This window comes from Heptranchias perlo, chromosome 25 (genome assembly GCF_035084215.1).
Source record: "Heptranchias perlo isolate sHepPer1 chromosome 25, sHepPer1.hap1, whole genome shotgun sequence".
Classification (NCBI taxonomy): Eukaryota; Metazoa; Chordata; class Chondrichthyes; order Hexanchiformes; family Hexanchidae; genus Heptranchias; species Heptranchias perlo.
The window spans coordinates 36,238,463-36,263,136 of NC_090349.1; the positions used below are offsets into that span (position 1 = coordinate 36,238,463).

The following is a 24,674-nucleotide window of genomic DNA, read 5'->3' on the forward strand; positions in this document are numbered from 1 at the left end:
GTTTGCAACAAGCTGTATTTTTATTTGCCTCTTTTGTTGGTGCTTTAATTACCGATCCGGGGACGGCTGGAAGAGCTGGGGTTGGATTTTGCATTCTCTTGGGAGTTGGAGCTGAAATTGATGAGCTTGCATCTTTTGGACTCCCGCACCCAAAAAAGGGAGGGGGATAGTTTGCGTGATCCACCTTCGAACATAAAGCTTTTCACTTGGCATCTTCTAGGCCAACAGTGTATTGGTGGCGAGGGATCCACATGGAGAGCAACAGGCACAGCAACACACCGGATTGTGTAGACCTTGCCATTGGGAAACGTGGCACCACTCCAAAGGGGACCCCGTCAGCCAACGGTCGATCCGAGTCGGGCAAGACTTGTACCGGAGAGAACGGACTCCTGATGCCGGCCAAGAAGGTCAGGGATTGCGTGGCGGTCGGGGACAACGATTTCCCCTGTCCCGAGCGCCGATTCTCCCGAGGCTACGCGGTGCTCTCGCACAACGAATCGCCGGCAGCAGCTGGCAATGTTGGCGCGCAGAGCGCCACCAGTCCCGACTACCAACCCCAACCCACGCCGTTCCGGGCCCCGGACCAGAGGGACAAGTGGGGCAAAAAAATGGACTTCTTGTTGTCAGTTATTGGGTTTGCGGTGGATTTGGGCAATGTCTGGCGGTTTCCTTATGTTTGTTATCAAAACGGTGGCGGTAAGCTTATGGTTAATACATTGTATATAAACTTCACTGCAAACACATTTTACAGGTATATGTGTTATGTCTGAACAAATTAATCCAAGGGTTAAGTTTTACCTCCAATAATTAATGAATTGAACAAATTTCTTGGAACAAAAGACAAATTTTAAACTCATTAAAAAAAATTCCAGAATCTGCAGTTTTTTTGGCTTTTTGTTGAAACTTATCTTTCTATTTAACTTACATACGTTTTAACGTTTACAAAAACATTTTAAACTTTTTTAAAAGAAACAATGCTGCTACTCATGGTGTTCCTAATATTTTAAAAAGTAACCGTTTTCAGCGGCGCTGTTATATTGTACAAAACGAGTCCTTTATGTGTCTTGGTTTAGATTTGTATTAATTTCTCTTCTGTCCATGAGATGTATTTGGGTGCAAATGGCAAATATGAGTTATCACAAAACCAGAAAAGTGATTTTAATTTAAAAAATGGTCGAGGTGTGTTGCAATGGATAAAAATGTACGACCCAGGAATGGCCATTCCACCTCTTCATGATCCCCACTGATCAGTTTCCATTCCCCTCTAGTTATTCATGAACCGGGAATCTGTGCAGTTCCCTTTTCATTTACTGTATTATTGTATGTTACTGATGTCGTTACACTTTGGCACACGTACCAACACAAGATTTGCAGCACAGTGGTACCAGTATAAAACTACCTGGTGCAGAGTAGGACAGAAAGTACAATGTCAGTAAGCAGCTCTGTTTCTTTCCAACATATATGTGGACTGATGCCTTTGTCCACTCCGCAACAACTTCACAGGGCGGTGTCACCGTGGCTCTCCGCTGTTCTCCCTATCATTACTATACTGGTAGGTGCAATGCAAAGGCAGCAGTATTGATTATCATAGTTAAACACGTAAAATACATATCACAGTAAAAGATTGTGTTGGGAAGTATAGAATCATTAAAATCTAGCATTTTATAGATAGGTGGATGGATGAATAGATGGATGTTGGATGGACAGAGATCTGGACGTTCAGATAGATAGGTAGATAAATGGATGAATAGGGATCGATCTATGGATACACATATAGACAGTCGGATGGATATAGTTGGACAGATAGATAGAACGGATAGGTAGATAGAAGTAAATGCAATGCTAGATTCAAAGCATTTTTACTGACTACTTAGTGCTTATTCCTGATCCCGCTGAGTTAGTATTTTCGTTCGCAGGGACAGGAAAACGCGCCAACCAAAGAAAACGGGAATCGCCAATTCGGCGACAGTTTGATTCATTGCAGCTGGAATAATTGTTATAGTCGGTTAAATAAAATAAAACACATTTAGAAAAGGTCGGGAGTGTAAAATCTAGAAAATGGGGCTACCCAGATTACTACTATTCACATATGAGTTATCTCAAAACCGTAAAAATACTATTAATTAAAAATAATTAATGGAAATATTGGTCCACTTAAAGTACACCTACGCCACTATAAACTTCTCTCCATAAGGATCTGTTACTACTGAAGATTTCATTTTAAAGCGTCATTTTTACGTTGTAAAGTGCGGACCTCTGATCTCACACATTGCCAAATAATCTGGGTTATAGATGTGACAATTACAACATATCATATAGCACCTTAACCTATATATATATATGAAAGTCACTGACAATATGAGTTCATATCGACGTTAATGGATATAAGGTGAGGTGGACCCTGAATATCCGCCCTGAAGAGGCTGCAAATGTGATACGTTATATGGGCTCACTGGGCATTTAACAGCTCCGAGTCCGAATTCGACCCATCTCCTTCCCCCACACACGAGCCGGAGCTCTTGTCCAGGTTTTCAAGGCGATATTCCCCTTAAACCTGTGCCTGGGAGCAAGCTACTTGTACTTATAATGATCCCGAAGGAGCAGGAGTTGATTCTTCTTCATTTGGAACTGTATAATAATTGGCGCTTATAATAATTTTCATTGTTTATCACATTGAAAGAATAACTGCAAGAAAAATACCCCAAGTAATTAAAAAGAACACTTGTTCTATCTTTTTATACCGGAATCTGAAAACGATGTGTTTGAGTATTTTTTGATATTATCTAATAAATGTAACTTTCTTTCAGAGTGCATGTCCTGAGATATATAGTTATAGAACTATTTTGCTCTCTCTATCTCTGCTATTAAATACAAATCTATAGGTGATTGAAAATAAACACAGATCTCCCAATTGCGCGCCTTTGTGTCCATATTTCCACATAAATGTTCCAACTTAAACATTATGTACTTTTAATCAAACTTCGCCATAAATCTGGAAACCCCCGAGAGGAACAGTTTCCTTTCATACAAACAACTTAGGATTTTCTATACAATGATTAGTATTATCACTATATACAGGCGATATTTCAGTATCAGGATTCTTTTATTTATAATTATTTTTAAGATTTGAAAAATCCATAAGGTTTCGAGCTTCTGTTTCGTAAGATCTCCTAAACCTAAATACTCCCGACAACTGTCCTTTCCCAAAGGTCAACCAGCATTTAATAACCGATTAAAGCTTTCACCGAGGAAATAATCACAAGATATGACGCCGACATGTGTGTTTTCAATCCAACATTCATAGGACCAAACTAATACAAATTATTGGTGCAGTGTGTGTGTGTGTCCGAGAGTAGGGTAAACACCAGTACCGTAAACAGGGTTCTATCAATCGAGCTCTCTTACATTGTCAAGTTCGCGATTTTTCCGACAAAGTTCTTCTCATAATATCATTAATTCTAACAGAATAATGAAAAAAATCCTATGAAAAAATTCACACGCTCATTAATTCTTTGGCACCTTTTGATTTTAAAAAGGATGTTATACCCTTCCTGCAGTGTTGAAATCGAGCAGTTATTGCAGCCGCTATTCACACTTAGCAGCTGTCCTTGGGGATTGGATAGTTATCATTCTACACTGGGTGGTTGTCATTGCACCTTAGGGTAATTGTCACTGTACATTGGGCTAATTGTCATTGCACGTTGGGGTGCTTGACTTTGTACATTGAGACATTAGTCGTTATACAGTGGAGTGCTTGTCATTGCACACTGGGTATTTGTCATTGCATAGTGGGCTAGTTATTATACATTGATGTATTTGCCCACTGTACATCAGATTAAATGTCATTGCACATTGGAGTAGTTGCCATTTTACAGTGGGCTAGTTATCATTAGTACATTGTCATTGTGCATTGAATAGGTATATTAGAAACTGGGCAGTTACCGTTATACATTAGGCAGTTTCTATTTATCTACAGCTTACTCTTAAGTGTACTGAATCCCGAGTTTAATAGATTAGTGCTCTATGGCTTAATTATTTCTCATACTGTTTTCATAAATTTGTTTTCTGTGTTAATTCCAGGTGCTTTTCTCATTCCCTACACCTTAATGGCAATGTTTGGGGGAATTCCTCTGTTCTACATGGAGCTAGCCTTGGGACAGTTCCAGAGGACAGGCGTCATTCCAGTTTGGAAGAGGATATGCCCAATATTTAAAGGTGAGCACATTAAAAGCAGTCATCATTATAGCATACAGCAGTAATAAAATCATAACATTTTGTTGTTTACAAACAAGTCACACAGAAAAAAGCATTGAAACGATAAACTGAAAATCTATTCAATTGGTAAGTGATACTGAAGTTGTGTTTACAGGAACTAAAGATTCTAACAATTCGAACTCTGGATTTTAAGAAGTGCAAGTTTTTCTCAAAAATTAACATTTGAAACAAATTCTTATATTTGTGAAAAAAATCTAAATTTCAGCTATTTACAGACCTACTAACATGTACATGCGTATTGTTACTGAGTTAAAGAGAACCTGTTTCTACTAAATTTCTTCTCTCTTCTTCCACTGACCTTATGATATGATAACCTGGACTCAGTATTGTAATCTAGTTCAAATGTTGATGCATTGGTTGTGATCTTGTAAAATTCCCTAGATTCTAAAATGGTCCCAGCAGATTGGAAGGTAGCAAATGTAACCCCTCCATTCAAGAAAGAAGAGAGAGAGAAAACAGGGAACTACAGGCCAGTTAGCCTGACATCAGTAGTCAGGAAAATGCGGGAATCCATTATTAAGGAAGTGGTAACAGGGTACTTAGAACATAATATTAGGCAGAGTCAACATGGTTTTATGAAAGGGAAATCGTGTTTGACAAACTTATTAGAGTTTTTTGAGGATGTAACTAGCAGGGTAGATAAAGGGGAACCAGTGGATGTAGTATACTTGGATTTTCAAAAGGCATTCGATAAGGTGCCACATAAAAGATTATTACGCAAGATAAGGGCTCATGGGGTTGGGGTCATATATTAGCATGGGTAGAGGATTGGTTAACAGTCAGAAAACAGACAGTAGGGATAAACGGGCCATTTTCAGGTTGGCAAGCTGTAACTAGTGAAGTGCCGCAAGGATCAGTACTTGGGCCTCAGTTATCTACAATCTACATTAACGACTTAGATGAAGGCACCAAGTGTAATGTATCCAAGTTTGCTAACGATACAAAGCTAGGTGGGAAAGTAAGCTGTGAGGAGGACACAGAGTCTGCAAAGGGATATAGACAGGTTAGGTGAATAGGCAAGAAGGTGGCAGATGGAGTATAATGTGGGGAAATGTGAGGTTATTCACTTTGGTAGGGAGAATAGAATAACAGAATATTTTTTAAATGATGAGAAACTATTAAATGTTAGTGTTCAAAGAGATTTGGTGTCCTTGTACAAGAAACACTAAAAGTTAGCATGCAGGTACGGCATGCAATTAGGAAGGCAAATGGCATGTTGGCCTTTATTGCAAAGGGGTTGGAGTACAAGAGTAAAGAAGTCTTACTACAATTGTACTGGGCTTTGGTGAGACTTCACCTGGAGTACTGTGTACAGTTTTGTCTCCTTATCTAAGGAAGGATATACTTGCGATGCAACAAAGGTTTAATAGATTGATTCCTGGGATGAGGGTCCTATTGAGTAGAATGGGCCTATACTCTCTGGAGTTTAGAAGAATGAGAGGTGATCTCATTGAAACATACAAGATTCTGAGAGAGCTTGACAGGGTAGATGCTGAGAGGTTGTTCCCCCTGGCAGGAGAGTCTAGAACTAGGGGGCATAGTCTCAGGATAAGGGGTCGGCCATTTGAGACTGAGATGAGGAGGAATTTCTTCACTCAGAGGGTTATGAATCTTTGGAATTCTCTACCCCAGATGACTGCGGATGCTGAGTCGTTGAATACGTTCAAAGCTGAGATAGATAGATTTTTGGACTCTAGAGAATCAATGGATATGAGGATCGAGTGGGAAAGTGGAGTTGAGGTCGAAGATCAGCCATGATCTTATTGAATGATGGAGCAGGCTTGAGGGGTCATATGGTACACTCCTGCTCCTATTTCTTATGTTATATCTTATTTTTTATAATTGCTCTCCCGGCTCCCCCAAATGGCTTTGTGGGTAACTGCAACACCTAGATTCGTAAGGAGTCATACAGAGGTCCCAGTGTTGATCCCCAAACTGTGCTGAGTTAGTTCATTATGACCAGGACAGCAGTGGTCGCATTAAATTGTCTTTAGCACCGCTGGGCTAGGGAGGGGAAAGAACACTCAGAATTAGTGATCTTCGCTGCAGGGCTGCCAATAAAATCACCCCTAAACAAAATAACTAAAAGTTAAGCCCCAAGTACAAGAAGAAAAAGGAACAATTTCTGACTCACTTGGTCTTCCATTGGAGAGATCATCTTTGAGCTATTATGTTGCAGGTAAACCAACTAGTTCTAACCAACTAATCATTCAGCAAGGGGCACAATCCCAACCAAGTCTTCCTTGAGAGCTACTCTCAAGAAATATCCTCCACCACACAGTGTTGGGAAATGGGTCTATGCCTGTGATTTTCGGCAGGGTGGACTCCTGATTTCAATCATGCAGGGTGTTTCCATATGGAGGCCATTAAGGAAAAGTACTATAGAACCTACAACTCTATTAAACAGTTATATTTTTATACGGGCCTTTTCACTTCCTTTATGGAAACTGGGATACCAGGGGCAAGCCTACCTCCTAATAATAGAATCATAGAATCCTGGAGCACAGAAGGAGGCCATTTGGCCCATCGTGCCTGCGCCGGCTCTCTGAAAGAGCTACCAATTAGTAATGTTGCCTTGTCTTCATTTGCTAAAGAGCTGAAAAGGAGAAGGAACAGTACTAAATTTAAGCTTTGTCAATATCAGATAACCGGGCAGACTATGAATAGTGGCACAGATGCATTTAAGGGAAACTAGATAAGCACATGAGGGAGAATGGAAAAGAAGGGTATCCTGATAGCGTTAGATGAAGTAGGGAGGGAGGCGGCATGTGTGGAGCATAAACGCCGGCATAGACCAGTTGGGCTGAACGGACTGTTTCTGTGCTGTAGTTTTGATGTAAGTCGATGAAATAGAGCAACAAGGTGGTTGGGAGCCACAGGTAGAGGTGAAGCAGGTTGCAAACGGCTCCTAGGCCACACTATGAGTACAGTATTATGGTTGTAACCCATTGCTAAATTCAGCCTCTCCAAATTACCAACATGTACCCTTTTTTAGGGATTGGATATGCAATCTGTATCATATCGCTGTATGTCTCCTTTTACTACAATACCATCATATCCTGGGCTCTCTACTACTTCTACTGTTCATTCACGGCCACCTTGCCTTGGACTAACTGTGACAATCCTTGGAACACACCCAACTGCACCAACTACTTTGGCAAGAACAATGTTTCCTGGAATCACTTCTCCAAATCTCCAGCTGAAGAGTTTTATATGTAAGTGCATGTAAGTGGCTAATGTTTAAACAGTGGTACTGGTTTCAAAGGGCTAAGTGAGTTCTGAGATGGGAAGATTGTTGTATTTTGGGATATAAGTTCTGGGGAATGAAACATTTTCATGAAGCATTCATCCAAGTGGCCATTCCACCTGTCCGAATCACAGAGCGTGCTGTCAGGCTATTCAGCATGTGAATCCTCACAGTTGAACAGATTTCAGTCCTCACTCAACATATCTACGTGCACATTTTCCAATCAAAAGTGGGACCCTGGTTGATTTTGCTGCTCCCTAGCCTAAGGGCACTGAGGCTAATTGTAGTGCTCCAACTGCTGTTTGGGCTGAGATCTTAATTGAGCACAGACCAGGAATCAAACCTGGTACCTACCTGGTCTGTAATGCTGAATACCAGATTGGATATTGCATTTAACCACTAAGTTATCATTGGAGTATGTTAATCTGCCATGTTCTGTATGTCGCTCAGTGGATATGTATACCATTGAGTGAAACCACTGAAATGATGCCAACAAGGTAAACCGGAGCTGCAAATTAAGTGACAGTACTGTAGCATCAGTATATAAACTGCTCACTGCCAATGGAGGCAAATAATTTTGTCACTTCCAAGACTGTGGTTGAAGTCCTGCTCTCAGGAACCATCTGCATTTTATAAAGTGTCTTAGCACATCCTCAAAATGTCCCAATGAGCTTCACTTCCAATGAAAAAAGACCTTGCATTTATATAGTGTGTTATTATGTGCTCAAGAAATCTCAAAGCACTTTACAGCCAATTAATTATTTCCTGAAGTGTAGTCACTGTTGTCATGTTGGCAAACATGGCAGCTAATTTGAACAAAATGTGGTCCACAAATAGCAAATGACTGAATTGTTAGATAACCTGTTTTTGGTCGTGTTGATTGAGGGAAGAATGTTGGCCAGGATACCTCCCTGCTCTTCTTCAAATAGTACCATGGGATCTTTCATAGCCACCTGAGTTGGTAGATGGATTAACATCTCACTCAAAAGACAGCACCGCTGAGAATGCACCATTCCCTCAGTACTGCATTGTAGATTTAACCCAGATACGTGGTCAATTCAGTAGTGGGCTTTGTTACCACAACTTTCTGAGTCAGAAACAAGAGTGCTGCTAAACTGACACTGACAGATTAATTACTTTTGAAATGCGATTAGTTGTTCAATAGAAATTAGTGATGTATATTCTTTATGTTTTTCTCTTGCTTTTAGACGGAATGTTCTGGAGATTCATAAATCCAAGGGGTTGCATTATGTGGGTGTGATCCGCTGGCAGCTTCTCTTATGCCTCTTCGTCATATTTACCGTTGTTTACTTCAGCCTCTGGAAGGGAGTCAAAACATCTGGAAAGGTTTGTTTGATGAGTCAAAACATCTGGAAATGTCTAGTTGATAAGATATCTATTGTTATAATCCATGATATCTTACATGATCACAGTAAAATTGCGACGAATAAGCCTCCATAACAGTTTTTTTGGGGAGCCATAAAAAGTGTTACAGGTAGGGGCATGTAACAGAAAGGGGTCAAAGGGAGAGGCATGTCATACAAATCAGTGTCTTATAGAGAGAGATGTGTTTCAAAGAGCAACATGTTTCAGAAAGGATTGCGTTACAGAGAGGAGTGCATTATAGAGAGAAGTGTGCTTTAGGGAGGGGTGCATTATAGAGATGGGCATGTTACAGAGATATTGTGTTGCAGAGAGGGGTGTGTTACAGAAAGGTTCCAACTTTTTGTTTTTTTTATTAAATATCTTGCATCTGTCGCAGATAGTCTGGGTGACTGCCACACTGCCGTATCTGGTGCTTTTCATCCTTTTGATAAGAGGAGCCACTTTACCTGGAGCATGGCGAGGTGTGGTCTTTTACCTCAAACCAAACTGGAAGAAGCTGTTGGATACAGATGTGAGTACACAGTGAAGGAGACAGAGAAACTGTGAATTATTGAAATAATTATTTTGAGGTCAAGGATTATTGTGTTTACAGTTTTAACACCTTATAACATCGATATTTTTGTAAGGATATACAAGTCTCAATTTCTGTAGGGGTGTGTAGGCATACATTCTTATGTTACATAGAAGGTTGAATGGTTATTCACTCTAGCTTAATGACTGTTTTTTGGGGGAGGCGTTTTGAAGCTCATGGTGTTTATTATCTAAGACATAGAGCGAGACCAGTATCAAAGTATACTCATCTGGCTCAATATTCCTGTACTACTTCGATCTGGTATTAGTTCCAAGAACATCATTGGAAGAAGTAGGAAAGAGAGTGAATGTTAACATTTCTTGGAAAGTTGAAACTTCTCTTATAATGGCCCTGCACATATAATCCAAGTATTGCCTATACAGGTCAGGTACCTGCACAATAATCTGCAACAGCACTGGTCCATCTTTAGCCAGGACTAGTACTTACAAGCTGCACTGTGATCCATTTTTACAAGCACAAACCCTCTTATTTCTGAATAAGATTGCAGTTGCACAGCTAGAAGTTCAACTACAAAAGCAATGAACAGGACAAATAGCAACACCATTTCATGTTCCCTTGGATGGATCAAAACTGGTGAAGAACTTGCCACTCATAATCAGTGAAGATCTAAGCTGCAGTATGAAAAAGATGGGATGAAAGTACAGTATTACCAAGTTCTGCAATCTCCATTATTTCTCAGAGACAGTACCACCCAGAGGCTTTATCTTCTCCATGTATTTGAATGAATGGACAAGTTGAGGGAGGTAGAGTTGCTGAGTCATCTTCAACAAGAAAGACCACTGCAGCATCAATTTTTTTTTAAACTGAGTTCTGGGTTCTTGTGTCCACTACTCTATCTCAAAGTTTATTCCATGAGATAATCACTCTTTGTGTGAAGAACATCCTGATATGTCCTAAATTTACCTTTTACTAGTTTGAATCTGTACTCCCTTGCCCTGCTCTCGCAATTCTGTTAACTATCTTAAATGCCTCTATAAGATCACCTCTCAGATGCCTCCTTTCCAGGCTGAAAAACCCAAGTGTTTCTTCATAACTCAAACCTCTAACACCAACAATCAGCTTCATGACACTTCTTTGCATCAGTGGATAAATGTCTTCCTCCTGTCTCAGCCACCAGCATTGGACTCAGTATTCAAGCTGTGGTCTGAACAAAGCCCTTTACAGTTTGATCATGAATTCCTTTGACTTCATTTCTACTGTTTTGGCTATATAGTTCAGAATTGTATTAGCTTTGTTGATTGCTGCTCTTTATTTGTTGCACATATTCAGCATTAAGTCTACTTCATCCTTAGCTATTTCTACACATTCATGCAGTACGCATGTCACCCTTTTTTTCATTATATGTGCATTACTTTACACGTGTCTGCATTAAGTTTCATCTGCCATTGCTTTGCTCACATATGTATTTTTTCCAACTCATTCTGTAGTTTCTGAGCTGCCTCCTCTGATTTGGGCTGCTAGGCAAGAATTAGAGTGGGAGATGGAGCAATGAATCTTGATTTCAATGCAGTGAGATTTCAGCAGAGGAAGATAAAGTTAAAAAAAAACCAGAGTGATATTGATAAAATAGAGAAAGAGAGAAATGAGAAAAGTTGCAATAGAGAGGCTCGAAACTAGAGTTAAGAAAAGTATTATCTATAATGCGATTAACTTTTCTTGTATTCCATTTGTTTGGTCTCTACTTCTGTACAGCAATATATTGCAACACTTGTGCCTTTTTCTAACCTTCCATTAAAAGTGGTACTCACTTCATAAAAAAAGAACTGGTTTACATACATATGCCTTATATATATATATATATATGCATCACATCAAAACAGATCATACTATTACTTCTTTTAATGCCAACATAACAAAAATGATCCCTATCCCTTCCAACTCTACTTTCTCACTGGACAAAAAACTTTTTCAATGAAGATAATGCCCTTTAGTATATCACAAATCTAGTTAACTTGCTGCACATTGCTAATGGTTTCCAGCATCGCTTATAACAGGGACAAGAGCTGGTATCATTGCCATCGTAAACACATTTGTGAACATTTCTTTTGGTGAGTATTTCTAGTAAAATGAAGAATGTTTTTATGAAATACTGACCAGAAAAATTTTTATGATGTCATTACACATTGCAAAATGAGCCATCCTTCTTCAATGTTGGTGTTCGTTTCTCCCAAATATTTTTATTTTTTGATCAAATTAAGAGAAATTTAATTGCACAATTTGGCCTGGATTGCAGCATCTCGTTACATGAATTACTGTTGCAGTAGCACTCTTGCTCTCACGTTCATTATGTGCCTCATCCCTGTAGACAGCTGGGCTCTTTTATCCATTAACCACAGCCTCTGCTACAGACAAGTACTCATCCCTGGGTGGATGGGAGCTCTGAAAGGTAAATGAGTTTATTATTCCATCGGAACAAGAGAGAGGCCCTTGCAAATGTAAATCATAGGTTGAAACACACATCTGGTTTATGTGCAGGCTTTGTTCATGCGGTTCTTGCTTTGTAATGACCGTTTTTATAATAGATTTGCTTTCTGTAATTAAAGACTGCTACCCGAGCATTTCTCAACTGCATCTCCCAGTCTTTCCTTCCTCCGATAATCTATAAATTTATGCAGGCTTTTAAAACTCAACCTTAGTGTCATCTAACCACCACCTCCTGATTTATGTCATTTTTTTGCTACTCTTTTCAACCTTGGTGACGTCCTGTACTATGAGATTTGGCCCTTCACCTATATTTCTCAATAAAAACATTTTTTTGTCAAATATAGCTCAACCTCTGTCCATCTGGAATCTGCAATAGGGCCAACACATACAAGGATGTTTAATGCCTCCTCGTGGAATATTATTTTATTTCCACAAGTGTGGCTGACTAGATAACTGACCAGCAACAAAGTCGCAAATGCGTTGCAACAATCTCAAAGAATAAGTTCCCTCAAATGGTCTTGTGTCTGAGTGCACCATCCAGTACAATACCGAAGCATACAGACTAGAATGCCTTATGATTGAATCTCAGCCTATGCTTAGTTTACAATAACAGGCAGAGTTCCTGCTTCTGATCATCAGCCAGTGCTGTAAAGTGTGCATGTGTGGATATTGGCTGTGAGCAGGATTGGACTCAGCTATGATGCCTTCCATAATAGAATAGCCTGCCAGCAGTCTGTCCAGGGCCACATCTGAAGAATGGTCACATGGGAGAAGTCTTGTTGGCACTTATGGAACCATAATGCGGCAAGAGTCAGCACCTTCAGGGGAGAAGAGAAAATCAAGGGGAAAAGAGACACTAGCAAAGATTCCCTCTGACTTCTATCTATTGGCAACATTGGAAACATAGTGAGACGGTTTCCTTTGTTTGCTATTTCTAGTGAAATAGTAAATGAATTTTGCAACATGTTTATGATTTTGCTAGAAACAGTAACCAGAGGAAATCTTCCCCCATTGTCTGCAACTAGAAAGAGAGAACAGAAAAGCTGCACCTCCTTTTTGTCATCATGATGTCACACATAAATGGCACAATGATATTTTTGTGACACAGCACATGCATTGCAACATCACCACATATGGTTTAACAAATATGTAAAGAAAGCTCCATTTAGAGAACACCCAGGTTTACAATGAACTGACAGAGCCAATTCAAAGGAGCTAGCTTACATTGTTTATGAATTTAAAATGTCACTTACATTCATGCGTTTTTTAAAAGTTTCCTCTAATTCTTTAGAGCAACAATGTGCAGGGGAGGCCGTTAAGGGGCACTTTGCTCTCCTTCCCCAAGTTTAGGCGTGCACGGATCTCTTTCCCCAGGTGGTAGTGGACAAGGCTAAGGATACATTGGTCTCCTTTTTAAGATGTGGAGATGCCGGTGATGGACTGGGGTTGACAATTGTAAACAATTTTACAACACCAAGTTATAGTCCAGCAATTTTATTTTAAATTCACAAGCTTTCGGAGGCTCCCTCCTTCCTCAGGTAAAAGACAATAGGCGAGGAAGTTAAAGGTCACATGGATTAAAGGTCACAGGGAAGGAGGCTCGGGTTACACATGTCTTCTTCCTCACTCTAGAGCACATAGGTCTCGTATTTCAGCTGATAGGGGAGAAAGTTAAAGGGTCCACGGGACTCCTTCTCCCGTAAGAGATATGATTCAAGCACCATGATCTGGATGATACAAGCTTTCTTTCTACCTATAAACTTTTCCTTTATTTAAAATAGGGCCACTCTTAGAGTCATGTGGTGCTCCAGCCAGCAGTTCAGCGTAAACCTAGGTAAGACAAGTAAGCTGAAGTGACAAGAACTTGCTGTTTCTCTGGCTGGGGATCAAATGCTCAAAAATTACATGACAATCATAGGAACATAGGAACAGGAGTAGGCCATTTAGTCCCTCGAGCCTGTTCTGTCATTCAATGAGATCATGGCTGATCTGTGACCTAACTCCATAGCCCCATATCCCTTAATAGCTTTGGTTAACAAAAATCTATCAATCTCAGATTTAAAATTAACAATTGAGCTAGCAGCAACTGCCGTTTGCAGGAGAAAGTTCCAAACATCTACTACCCTTTGCTTGTAGAAGTGTTTCCTAACTTCACTCCTGAAAGTCCTGGCTCTAATTTTAGGCCATGTCCTCTAGTCCTAGACTCCCCAACCAGGAGAAATAGTTTCTCTCTATCTACCCTATCAGTTCACCTTAATATCTTGAAAACTTCAATCAAATCACCCCTTAATCTTCTAAATTCCAGGGAATACAACCTTAGTTTGTGTAGTCTCTCCTGTAATTTAACCCTTGGAGTTCAGGTATCATTTTAGTAAATCTACGCTGCACTCCCTCCAAGGCCAATTTATCCTTCCTAAGGTGCAGTGCCCAGAACTGAACACAGTACTTCAAGTGTGGTCTAACCAGGGCTTTGTATAGCTGTGGCATAACTTCTACCCCCCTGTATTCTAGTCCTCTAGATATAATGACCAGTAAGTAGATCTGCAAATCAGCAAGTAGAAATTCCCAAAAGAACATATACTATCCATCCATTATGTAAGACTCTACAAGTCAGTTAGCTGCTTGCTAGGCCGATTAGATTTTAGGTTGTAAAATCGAGACTTCAAAAATAAGTCTCTCCAATATTAGCACATTAACTCGATCTGCACAGGTAATTTCTGATCTTTTACTCTTTCCTTTAGGTTTGGGTGGATGCAGCTACACAGATTTTCTTCTCTATGGGCCCTGGATTTGGAGTCATCATGGCTTTAGCGAGCTACAACCAGTTCAATAATAACTGTTACCGGTAGGGCTAAATAATAAACATTGTCCAAAGTTTTTAAAATGACTACACACTTCCCTGATTGCCTAGTGAATACATGCATCACATCATGTGATACTAATCCGAACAGACCAGGAAGGTTCCAGGTTCAACCTTTCATCTGTACTGAGTTAGCTAATCCCACAACAACATGAAAATGAGGGAAGTATAGCTTTATTGTGTTATTTACAAGGCCGGAAATATGCCTGGGGTCAAAGGGGTATCTCTGGGGCTGGCAGATATCTCACCCGACTGGAGATCTGCCCCAATCAAGTGGGAGGGGGCAGAAAGCCTAGGCCACCATATACAGTACTACCAAGGCCAAAAAGTCAAAGTTTGTTTGATTCCCCATGATGAGCACAAAAAGCGACATTATATTAGAATGTCATGGAAACAATCATTACCACTATTTTGCATTAATTTGTGTAGAAACATTGTGAGTACTAATCAAGGTTAAATGAACTCTCAGCAATTAATGCTCCTTGAAGCTTTTAATTATGAACGTATTTGATGCTTGTGTTACATCCCCATTAACAATGCAGGTCTAAACTGGATACCTCCAATTCTCCTGACACTCAGGCCCCAAAAATCCAGGATCAGGGTGCAATTGGGGCAGGCGGGGATGGATTTTGGAGTGGGGCCTGGTTGCGCTCGGTCTCTGCCCTGTTTGTGCAGCACTGGGGTTTCCTGGGATGGGGGAGGTGGAAGTGGACAGTTCAAGCATTCATGCCCATTGAACCTGATGTCATGGAAGGAAGAAGGATTGGCGATGACATGACCTGCTGGAATTCTCGTCAGTCCCGCCTCTGGTGCCTGCAACATGATGCAAGAATACAGTACTTCAAGAGAGCAGAAGTGGGGTCTACCAGATTCAGAAGGGCTGCAAAGCAGTCAGATGCTGCAAGGAAATGATAATCCAGGACAGAATTAGCAGTCACTTGGACAAGTGTGGATTGATTAGGGAAAGCCAGCACAGATTTGTTAAAGGCAAATCGAGTTAACTAACTTGATAGAGTTTTTTGATGAGGTAACAGAAAGGGTAGGTGAGGGCAATGCAGTTGATGTGGTGTATATGGACTATCAAAAGGCGTTTGATAAAGTGCCGCATAATAGCTTGTCATCAAGATTGAAGCCCATGGAATAAAAGGGGCAGTAGCAGAATTGGCTAAGTAACAGGAAACAGAGAGTAGTGGTGAACGTTTGTTTTTCAGACTGGATGGAGGTGTACATTGATGTTCCCCAGCAGTCAGTACTAGGACCACTATTTATCTTGATATATATTTATCTTGATATATATTAACGACTTTTTATATACTATATATTAACGACCACTATTTATCTTGATATATATTAACGACTTGGACTTGGGTGTACAGGGCACAATCTTCAAATTTGCAGATGACACAAAACTTGGAAGTGTAGTGAACAGTGAGGAAAATAGTGATAGATTTCAAGACGATACAGACAGGCTGGTGGCATGGGCGGACACGTGACAGATGAAATTTAACGCAGAAAAATACGAGGTGATACATTTCGGTAAGAAGAACAAGGAGAGGCGATATGAACTAAACGGCACAATTCTAAAAGGGGTACAGGAACAGAGGGAACTGGAGGTATATGTGCACAGATCGTTGAAGGTGGCAGGGCAGGTTGAGAAAGCGGTTAAAAAAGCATACGGGATCCTGGGCTTTATAAATAGAGGCATAGAGTACAAAAGTAAGGAAGTCATGATGAATCTTTATAAAAACTGGTTCAGCCACAGCAGGACTATTGTGTCCGGTTCGGGGCACTACACTTTAGGAAAGATGTGAAGTCCTTAGAGAGGGTGCAGAAGAGATTTACTAGATGATTCCAGGGATGAGGGACTTTAGTTATGTGGATAGACTGGAGAAGCTGGGGTTGTTCTTCTTGGAACAGAGAAGATTGAGAGGAGATTTGATAGAGGTATTCAAAATCATGAAGGGTCTAGACAGAGTAGATAGAAGAAATTCTGTTCCCATTGGCAGAAGAGTCAAGAACCAGAGAACATAGATTTAAGGTGATTGGCAAAAGAACCAAATGTGACATAAGGAAAACCTTTTTTACACAGCGAGTGGTTAGGATCTGGAATGCACTGCTAGAGGGGATGGTGAAGGCAGATTCAATCCTGGCTTTCAAAAGGGAACTGGATAAGCACTTGAAAGTAAAAAATTTGCAGAGCTACAGGGATAGGGCGCGGGAGTGGGACTAGCTGGTTTGCCTTTTTATAGAGCCGTCATGGACTCGATGGGCCTATTGGCCTCCTTCTGTACCGTAACCTTCCTATGATTCTAAACTGGAAAAAGGGCCCATCTTAAAATAGTCTTCATTCTTCAGCACATGTTGAACACCACAACTCCCACCCTCCCCCACTGAGCTGGGGCCTCAACTGCACTGATACCAATATAGGCACCTGCCACTTTATTTAAAATTGCCTGATCCAGGGAATTATGATGGGGTCAGGCATGCGGACAGCCAGAAAAAGAGAAGTCCTGTTCCATCATTGTTGTGGCAGCGGAGTGGGACCGTGAGCCCTCGGTCTTTAGCCAATCAGAATGTTAATTGACAATATATGGAATAATACACATTGGAGGTCATTTCCTGAATGCATGCTGTCAGGCCAACGGGAATCCTTTCCTGCCAGTTGCGCAAATGAAGACATCTCAGATGCGCATTGAAATCAATGGATGGAAACCTAGGGCACCGCTCCTGCGATTTCCTGATATGTGCAACCAGTGGTTGAAGATCCTTACCTCATAAAATCGACCCTAAGTAGTCAAAAATATTTTGTTGTTGGTTTATCAATTTGACTGCATTTTTGTTCCTTGCAGAGACGCAATTGTCACCAGTTTAGTGAACTGTCTGACTAGTTTCCTGTCCGGCTTCGTAATTTTTACAGTGCTGGGGTACATGGCTGAGATGCGCAATGTTGAAGTGGAGGATGTGGCAAAAGACAAAGGTGTGTGAATTTGAGCGACTCTCTAACAAAGCTAACCTCTGCCAAACGTAGGCCTCGACGCAAGAAAGAGACTTGGAACAAAATCATAAGCTAGTTGAAAAAGTGTCACTTTTCTGAAATGAACTATACTCCGTTTTCATTGAAGAATCTGTGTGTGTTATAGAAACAGTGAACTTGCGGCATAGTTGGAGGCCATTCAACCCATTGTACCTGTGCCCGTGTTAGCTCTTTAACCGGAGCTTTCTATTCTGATCAATTTTCTTGTTCTTTCTCACATCCTATTATATTCTTCCTTTTTTAAATACTAATCCAACATTTTAAACAATGGGAAGTCAGCCAACCAGATTTAAATTAGGCCCCGGAGTTAAAATACCCCAGGCCTCTTTTCTGGAGTAGTGGATGAGTTTTGAACTCAACCCACCCACCAAAAACTGGCCCGGAGTTAAAATCAGGCCACTTCAGCAGACCAACCAGACCATCACGTCCCAAAAAGCTACTTCAAAAGTCACTCTCCCACATCCAACCTACCAATCCCAGTTTACAGAAGCACTTTACATCCTCTGTACCCAGTTCACAGAGACAGTGTACCCCATTCAACTTCTTTGCAGGGACTATCAACCCTCCTAGTTCATACTGGCCTGTATTTCCCTCTGCCCCCTCAATCCAACCTGGCACTTTTCTACCCCTCCACCCAGTTCAAGCCGGTACTACTCTTTCACATCCCAGTTCAAGCTGGTACTCTTCCCTTTCCTCTCCCATTCATGTTGAAACTTTTCTCTCCCTCAATTTATACTGGCACTCTTTCTCCACCCTCCCTTCCACAACCAATTAATGCTAACGCTGATCTTCCTTAAACACCCCAAAGCCCCACTCCAAACTTCTGGCCCCTCCCCTTCATTTCTCACTTCTCTCTCCCTTCCAGACATTCATTTCTCCTTTCCCCTTCTACGGCATGGGTTGAATGCAAATTCATAAATAAGAAAGTAATAAAAACATCTACATTTATGACCACTTATAGTACAGCGCCATGGAGTCTACCACTTTACTAACTTGCTGTGTCTTGATAAAAATATGTCTTTTTTTTTTGGATGTACAGGTTCCGGCCTCCTGTTTATAACCTATCCTGAGGCCATCGCTAACATGGATGGCTCCCCCTTTTGGGCAATCCTCTTTTTTCTCATGGTAATAACTCTGGGCTTGGATAGTACAGTAAGTAAAATCTTTAGTAAAGCCAGTTTGAAAAGAAACTTCTACAGTTAGAGTGTCTCAATTGGAAGAAAACAGATTCCAATTGAAAAAATAAATATTTCAGATGGAGTTTTTTTTGTGAAGTCCGTGCTCATCATAATAAATGTTAACCATGAGAAATATCTGTGTTGGCAAATGTATTAATTGTTGGCAAGTGACAGCATTCAGCACTCCCAGATCAAGTAGAGTACTTGCTATCCAGAGACCCTTACTAGAAAATGCATGAAATCAGCACATCAGGCATTTCTTATGGAGGCTATTGTGGGGGCTAAAAAATTGGCACATCTTTAATGGCAGCCAGCTGGATTTTAACAGGTGCTACTGCTTAATAACCCACCCCCATGATTGTGGCACTCTCCTAGTACCTCTCCCAGTGCATGTGTGGAAGTCAGGTCAGGGCAAAAACAGGTGCACCTGTTGTTTTGTTCATAATCAAATAGTCCGCTGACATACTGTTTAGGCTAATACATGAAGAATGACCACCTGGGAGAGATACTGGAGAGTAGCCAGCATGCATGGAACACAAGGAGTCAATGTCCAGGACAGGAGGAGAAAAGGGAAGAAAAGAAAATCAATCCACTCCATGTTCTATAATATATCCAGTCTACTAGGTAGCTTTTTAAAAAATTATCTTTATTTTGGGCAACACTGGCAAGGCAGTAATTAATGCCCATCAGTACTTGGTCCTGAGGACATTAAGAGTCAAACACATAGTGTTGGACTAGAGTCACATGTGGACCAGATCAAGTAGGGGTGGCAGGTCCCCTCCCTGAAAGGGGTTAGTGAACCAGTTGGGCTTTTGCAACTATCCAGCAGCATTCATGGCCATTTTTCTCGTGCCAGACAAATTTTATTGAATTCAATGTCACAACCTCTGGGTTGCTAGTCCAGTACCACAACTACTAAGCTGCCATACCCGACACAGGAATATTCAGCGCATTGTGAGTTTGGAGAATGTGACAGAAGAAGATGGTGTAACAAACAGCAGGCATAATATATCAGAGTTATTTTCAACAGAAGCATGCTCTATGTCCTTTATTTGCTGCAGATACCATGGGCCAATAATCTAGTGCACCAGAAGCACTGGTCCTCAGACGCAGAGAACACCCACGCCCCACATAGCTGACACACCTGATAATGCAAGGTCAATTTATTTACATATTTGGAAGGCATTTCCAGTGATGTGTTGGGAGAGTGCCAAGACTGCAAGGGAGGGTTACCAGGAATTAGCAACTGTTAAAAGGCTGGCAGCTGCTCTTAAAGATCTCATTTTTGGGGGGCCACACATTGGCCTCCATAAGAAATGCCCAAATGCTAATTTGGGCATAGGAGACCATTGACAGATGGACTTTCAATGAGGGTGAGAGAGCCACCCAGCAAGGCAGAACATAAAAACATATGAAAAAGGATCAGATGGTCCATTGAGCTTGTCCCATCCTAGCATAAAGTAACTCCTGCACACCATCACCCCCCTCCACAGCCACACAATCTCCTGGGAGAGACGCAAAAAAGAGAATAAATCGTAGACCAATTTGGGAAAAAACTCTGGGAAATTCCTCTTCAAACCTCAAAGGCAATCAAGCAAGGTCCAGAACACCTTGGTGATTGAGTGACACATCCCCTGATGGCTCACCCTACCCTCTATGTGTTAACCACTCTCAGGAACTCATCTACCTCCCTTTTTGAATGCTTGCAGTGAATCCACACTCATTGCACATGCCAACATCGTATTCCAGACTCTCTGCAAAAAGAGGTATCTCCTAGTATCTAATTTAGATCTTTGCTTTTATAATTTCTACTTATTGCCCCTGACCCTCCCTAAGCTATCTAGCTTGAATAGTCTAACCAACTGGCCTGGTCTAATCCTTTCATTATTTTAAAAACCTAATTCAGATCTCCTCAAAATCTATGATTTTCTAAAGAGCGCATCACAAATGAACACTGAGCATATGGAGTACTGCTCAGTCACTCCAGCTACATTATTGGGATTGCCCTTAATGTGAATAATGAGCCTTGCATACAGCGTTTGCACAGGCTCTGAGTGGTGATTGACTCAGAGCTGCATTATGGGATGCTGAGCACATCGAGCACTGAGTAGGTCTCAGCCCTAAGCGCCTGACAATGCAATGCACCAAACCCGATGCACTACAATGTTTGGGCATACCAGGCTTCATTATCAGCCCTCACTTTACATTCTGTAAACAGATGGTAACCATTTAGAGTTGGGCAGAAAACAAGGAAACATTCCACTCTCATTGATTCAGTGGTTTTCCCATTTTCTTGTTTCTGTCCAGATTGGAAATAATATTCCTGTAAACTGTAGCAACCCTGTAGATACCTGAAGGTTGATAAATATGTTGCTTTGTTTGCATGTCCTTCTTCCATATGGAAGGGGGATCAACTTACATTTGTTTTTTTTTGGAATGAGACACAGGGTGATACATTATGGTATTCTTGTCAACAGTATGGAGGACTGGAGTCTATCATCACGGCAGTGATAGATGAGTATCCTCATCTGTTTGCTAAAAGGAGGGAGCTGTTTGTTTTGGGACTGGTCACTGTGTGCTTTATGGGCTCTCTCAGCACTCTTACTAATGTAAGTATAATTCTCAAAAATACCTTATGGTAATTTCCTACTTTATGTGATTTCAGATTCCCTGTGATATCAAAGAACATCCAATGTTAGTTGTTGATTTGCAGAAGAGAGAGAGAGTCTGTATGTTTGGAAGGGGTGGCAAGACAACAGACTTGCAAGGCAGTTGGTATAATGCCATACCACATCCTCAGGACTTCCCAAAGCCCTTCACAGCCAATGCATTACTCTTCAAGTGTAGTCACTATTATGTATGCAAACATGGCAGCCAATTTATACACAGCAAGATCCCACAAACAGCAATGTGATAAATGACCAGTTAATCTGTTTGGATGGTGCTGGTTGAGGCATAAATGTTGTCCAGCAAACCAGAACTCCCCTGCTCTGCTTCAGATAGTGCTATAGGATCTTTTAAGTCCACCTGAAAAGGCAGATAGGACCTCAGTATAACACATCATCCAAAAGGCGCCACCTCCAACAATGCAGCACTCCCTCAGTACTGCACTGAACTGTCATTCAAATTATGTGATCAAATCCTGGATTGAACCCATGACCTTCTGACTCAGAGTGCTATTCCTGATCTACACTGACCTTTGGTAGGCCATAATTAACCGTAGAACCCCTGGGGAGGAAAATGAGACAGATTTCCCACTTCACATCAACATCCAGTGATCCTCTACTGGAAAGTCTGCATGTATGGATGTCGGGTGAGGATAGGATCCGGCATGGCGGTGATTCACTTCTCCACTGTCAGACATCATGCCAATACTCATTGTCAAGGCTCACACATGAAGGATGACCATTTAGAAGAGGGCTGTTAGCAATAGTGGAAACATACCCCAGGTTGCGTCAGTGCCTTCAGTAAAGAAAATTGAAAAAAATAAATCTATTATTTTCTCCCTCTTGGTCGCTCCTTGCCATGCAGCTTTAGAGAGAATGGACAGGTGACCAGTTCCCAAGTATCTATCTATGTGTAGTTTAGCAACCCTGCTAAAGGTACCACCTAAGAGTAGTTCTCAACAACTCCGTCTCTGATCTTCTCTCCCATACCTCTCTCAGTTTCACCCCAAGATGGTATGAATAAAACTGTGAAGTTGCTCTGCAGGGAATTTCAGATGTAATAATTACATGGAAGAATGTTAATTAAGTAGGCAGCTAGTAAGAGTCTAGGTAGTTGATTGACGGTCACATCCTTGTTTGTACATTATATGGTTGCACCCAGAGTGGGCTAGCAGTAATGAGTTGGTATGATGGAATGAACTAAGACACGAAGTAAAGAAAATGAACCCAGACTTCCTGAATGTGAGAGTTTAGAAGTTACTTTCCAATTATTACGATGGGTTCACTCGATGGTCCAGCATCTTAAATTCTCCACTATTATGTCATCTTAATAAACCTTTATCTTATTTCTCCTAGACTCCAAATACACCATCCTCCATGCTGTTCCTCCTCCCTGGGCCCCCACTATTTTTGAAACCAAAATTCATTGCAATTACTATAAATCATCTTCTATTCTAACTCATTACCGAGACCATAAAACTTTGACACTATTTATCTTCCCAAGTCTTTCCTTCCACTTACAGACCAAAGGCTTTTAAAGCCCAAGTTGGTGTCATCTAACCACTGCTCCTTGAGTTATCTCATATTCTTATTCCATTCTTGTCAAATATGGTGATGTCTTGCACTATGGATCTTGGCTAACACAAAAAAAAAATCACACATCTGTTTTTATTAGAGATGTATGTTTTGGGGTCACTATTTTTTGGTCATGAAGGTGAAGGGGTGCCAACTGAGGAATAGGTCACTTGAGACATACAGGGGGAGATTTTGCTGTTGTCAAGCCTTTGTCTCAGAGTTAAAATACCAGTGTGTTAACAAATAGTCCCCCATTACATTTTTTTAGTTATAACTCTGGTTTGATTTAGAATGCAATTGAATTTTTCAGGGAGGAGCATACGTGGTCAAACTGATGGAAGACTTTGGATCTGGCTCCTGTCTTATTGCTGTGGTATTATTAGAAACCATAGCAGTGTCTTGGTTTTATGGTAAGCGATCCACCATCACATCAATTACTCTGTTTGGTTACATAAAAGACATAGAAATTAAGCAAAAGGTCAAAATAACAAATTGTCAAAAGGCCCAAAACCACTTAATAAGAGACAGATGCACTTAATAAGGGCATAACAACTCAATGAGAGAGAGCATTACAAACTCAATGAGAAAGCACAACCAAGTTGTGTGTGTGCGCATGTGCGTGTGTGCACAATCATTTAATGAGAGGGAGCACATCCATGAGAGAGAGTGTAACTATTCAATGAGAAAGAGAAAGCATAACCACTCAATGAGAGAGGAAGCACACCATTTAATGAGAGAGAATAACCATTCAATGAGAAAGAGAGTAAAACCTCTCAATGAGAGAGCATAACTATTCCATGACAAAGAGAGAATAACTATTCAATGAGAGAACAGAACCATTTAATGAGAGAGAACTGAACCACTCACATAACTACCCAGTGTGAGAGAGAGATAGAAACACTATGACCACTCAAATAAGAGAGGGAGCATAACCGCTCGGTGATAGAGGGAACACAAGCTTTCAATGTAAGAGCACAACCACTCATTGAGAGGGGAAGCAGATCCACTCTGATAGGAAAAGCATTCAATGAGAAAGAACATGACCATTCAGTGACAGAGAGAGAAAGAAAGAGTTTAATCACTGAAATGAGATAGAGGGCACAACCATTCAAGAGGAAGCACATCACTCAGAGAAAGCGTATGAACATTCAATCAGAGAGAATACAATTAGTAAGTAAGACAACATACCAATTCAATGGCCTTGAAATTCCTTTAGGCCATTTTTAGAGCGGCAATGGGCACAGGGAACATCCCTGCACCAGAAGACAAAGGCTTGAGTATTGCTAGAGATTGGTCCTCGGGCCCTTTTTAAATACTTGGGTCGAGCTGCAGCTATGCCAACAGAAGAATTCAGTTTCGAGCTGCCTGCCTCACTGGCAGCAGCCCTCGGGTAAGTCCTGAGAGGGGCATGGAGGACAGTGGGTGAGTGGCTGATTG

General features: G+C 41.0%; 1 protein-coding gene across 1 annotated transcript in view; it reads left to right on the forward strand.

Annotated features, from left to right (window-relative positions):
- The first annotated feature begins 251 nt into the window (after positions 1-251).
- Positions 252-24,674, forward strand: part of slc6a4b (solute carrier family 6 member 4b) — a 30,715-nt gene continuing 6,292 nt past the window's right edge. Inside the window, exons 1-10 of the mRNA XM_068006259.1 lie at positions 252-696; positions 4,081-4,215; positions 7,271-7,490; positions 8,731-8,869; positions 9,285-9,419; positions 14,666-14,769; positions 17,634-17,761; positions 18,858-18,970; positions 21,474-21,605; positions 23,548-23,647. Of these exons, the coding sequence (XP_067862360.1) occupies positions 252-696; positions 4,081-4,215; positions 7,271-7,490; positions 8,731-8,869; positions 9,285-9,419; positions 14,666-14,769; positions 17,634-17,761; positions 18,858-18,970; positions 21,474-21,605; positions 23,548-23,647 (1,651 nt within the window). The remainder of the gene's footprint in view (positions 697-4,080; positions 4,216-7,270; positions 7,491-8,730; positions 8,870-9,284; positions 9,420-14,665; positions 14,770-17,633; positions 17,762-18,857; positions 18,971-21,473; positions 21,606-23,547; positions 23,648-24,674) is intronic.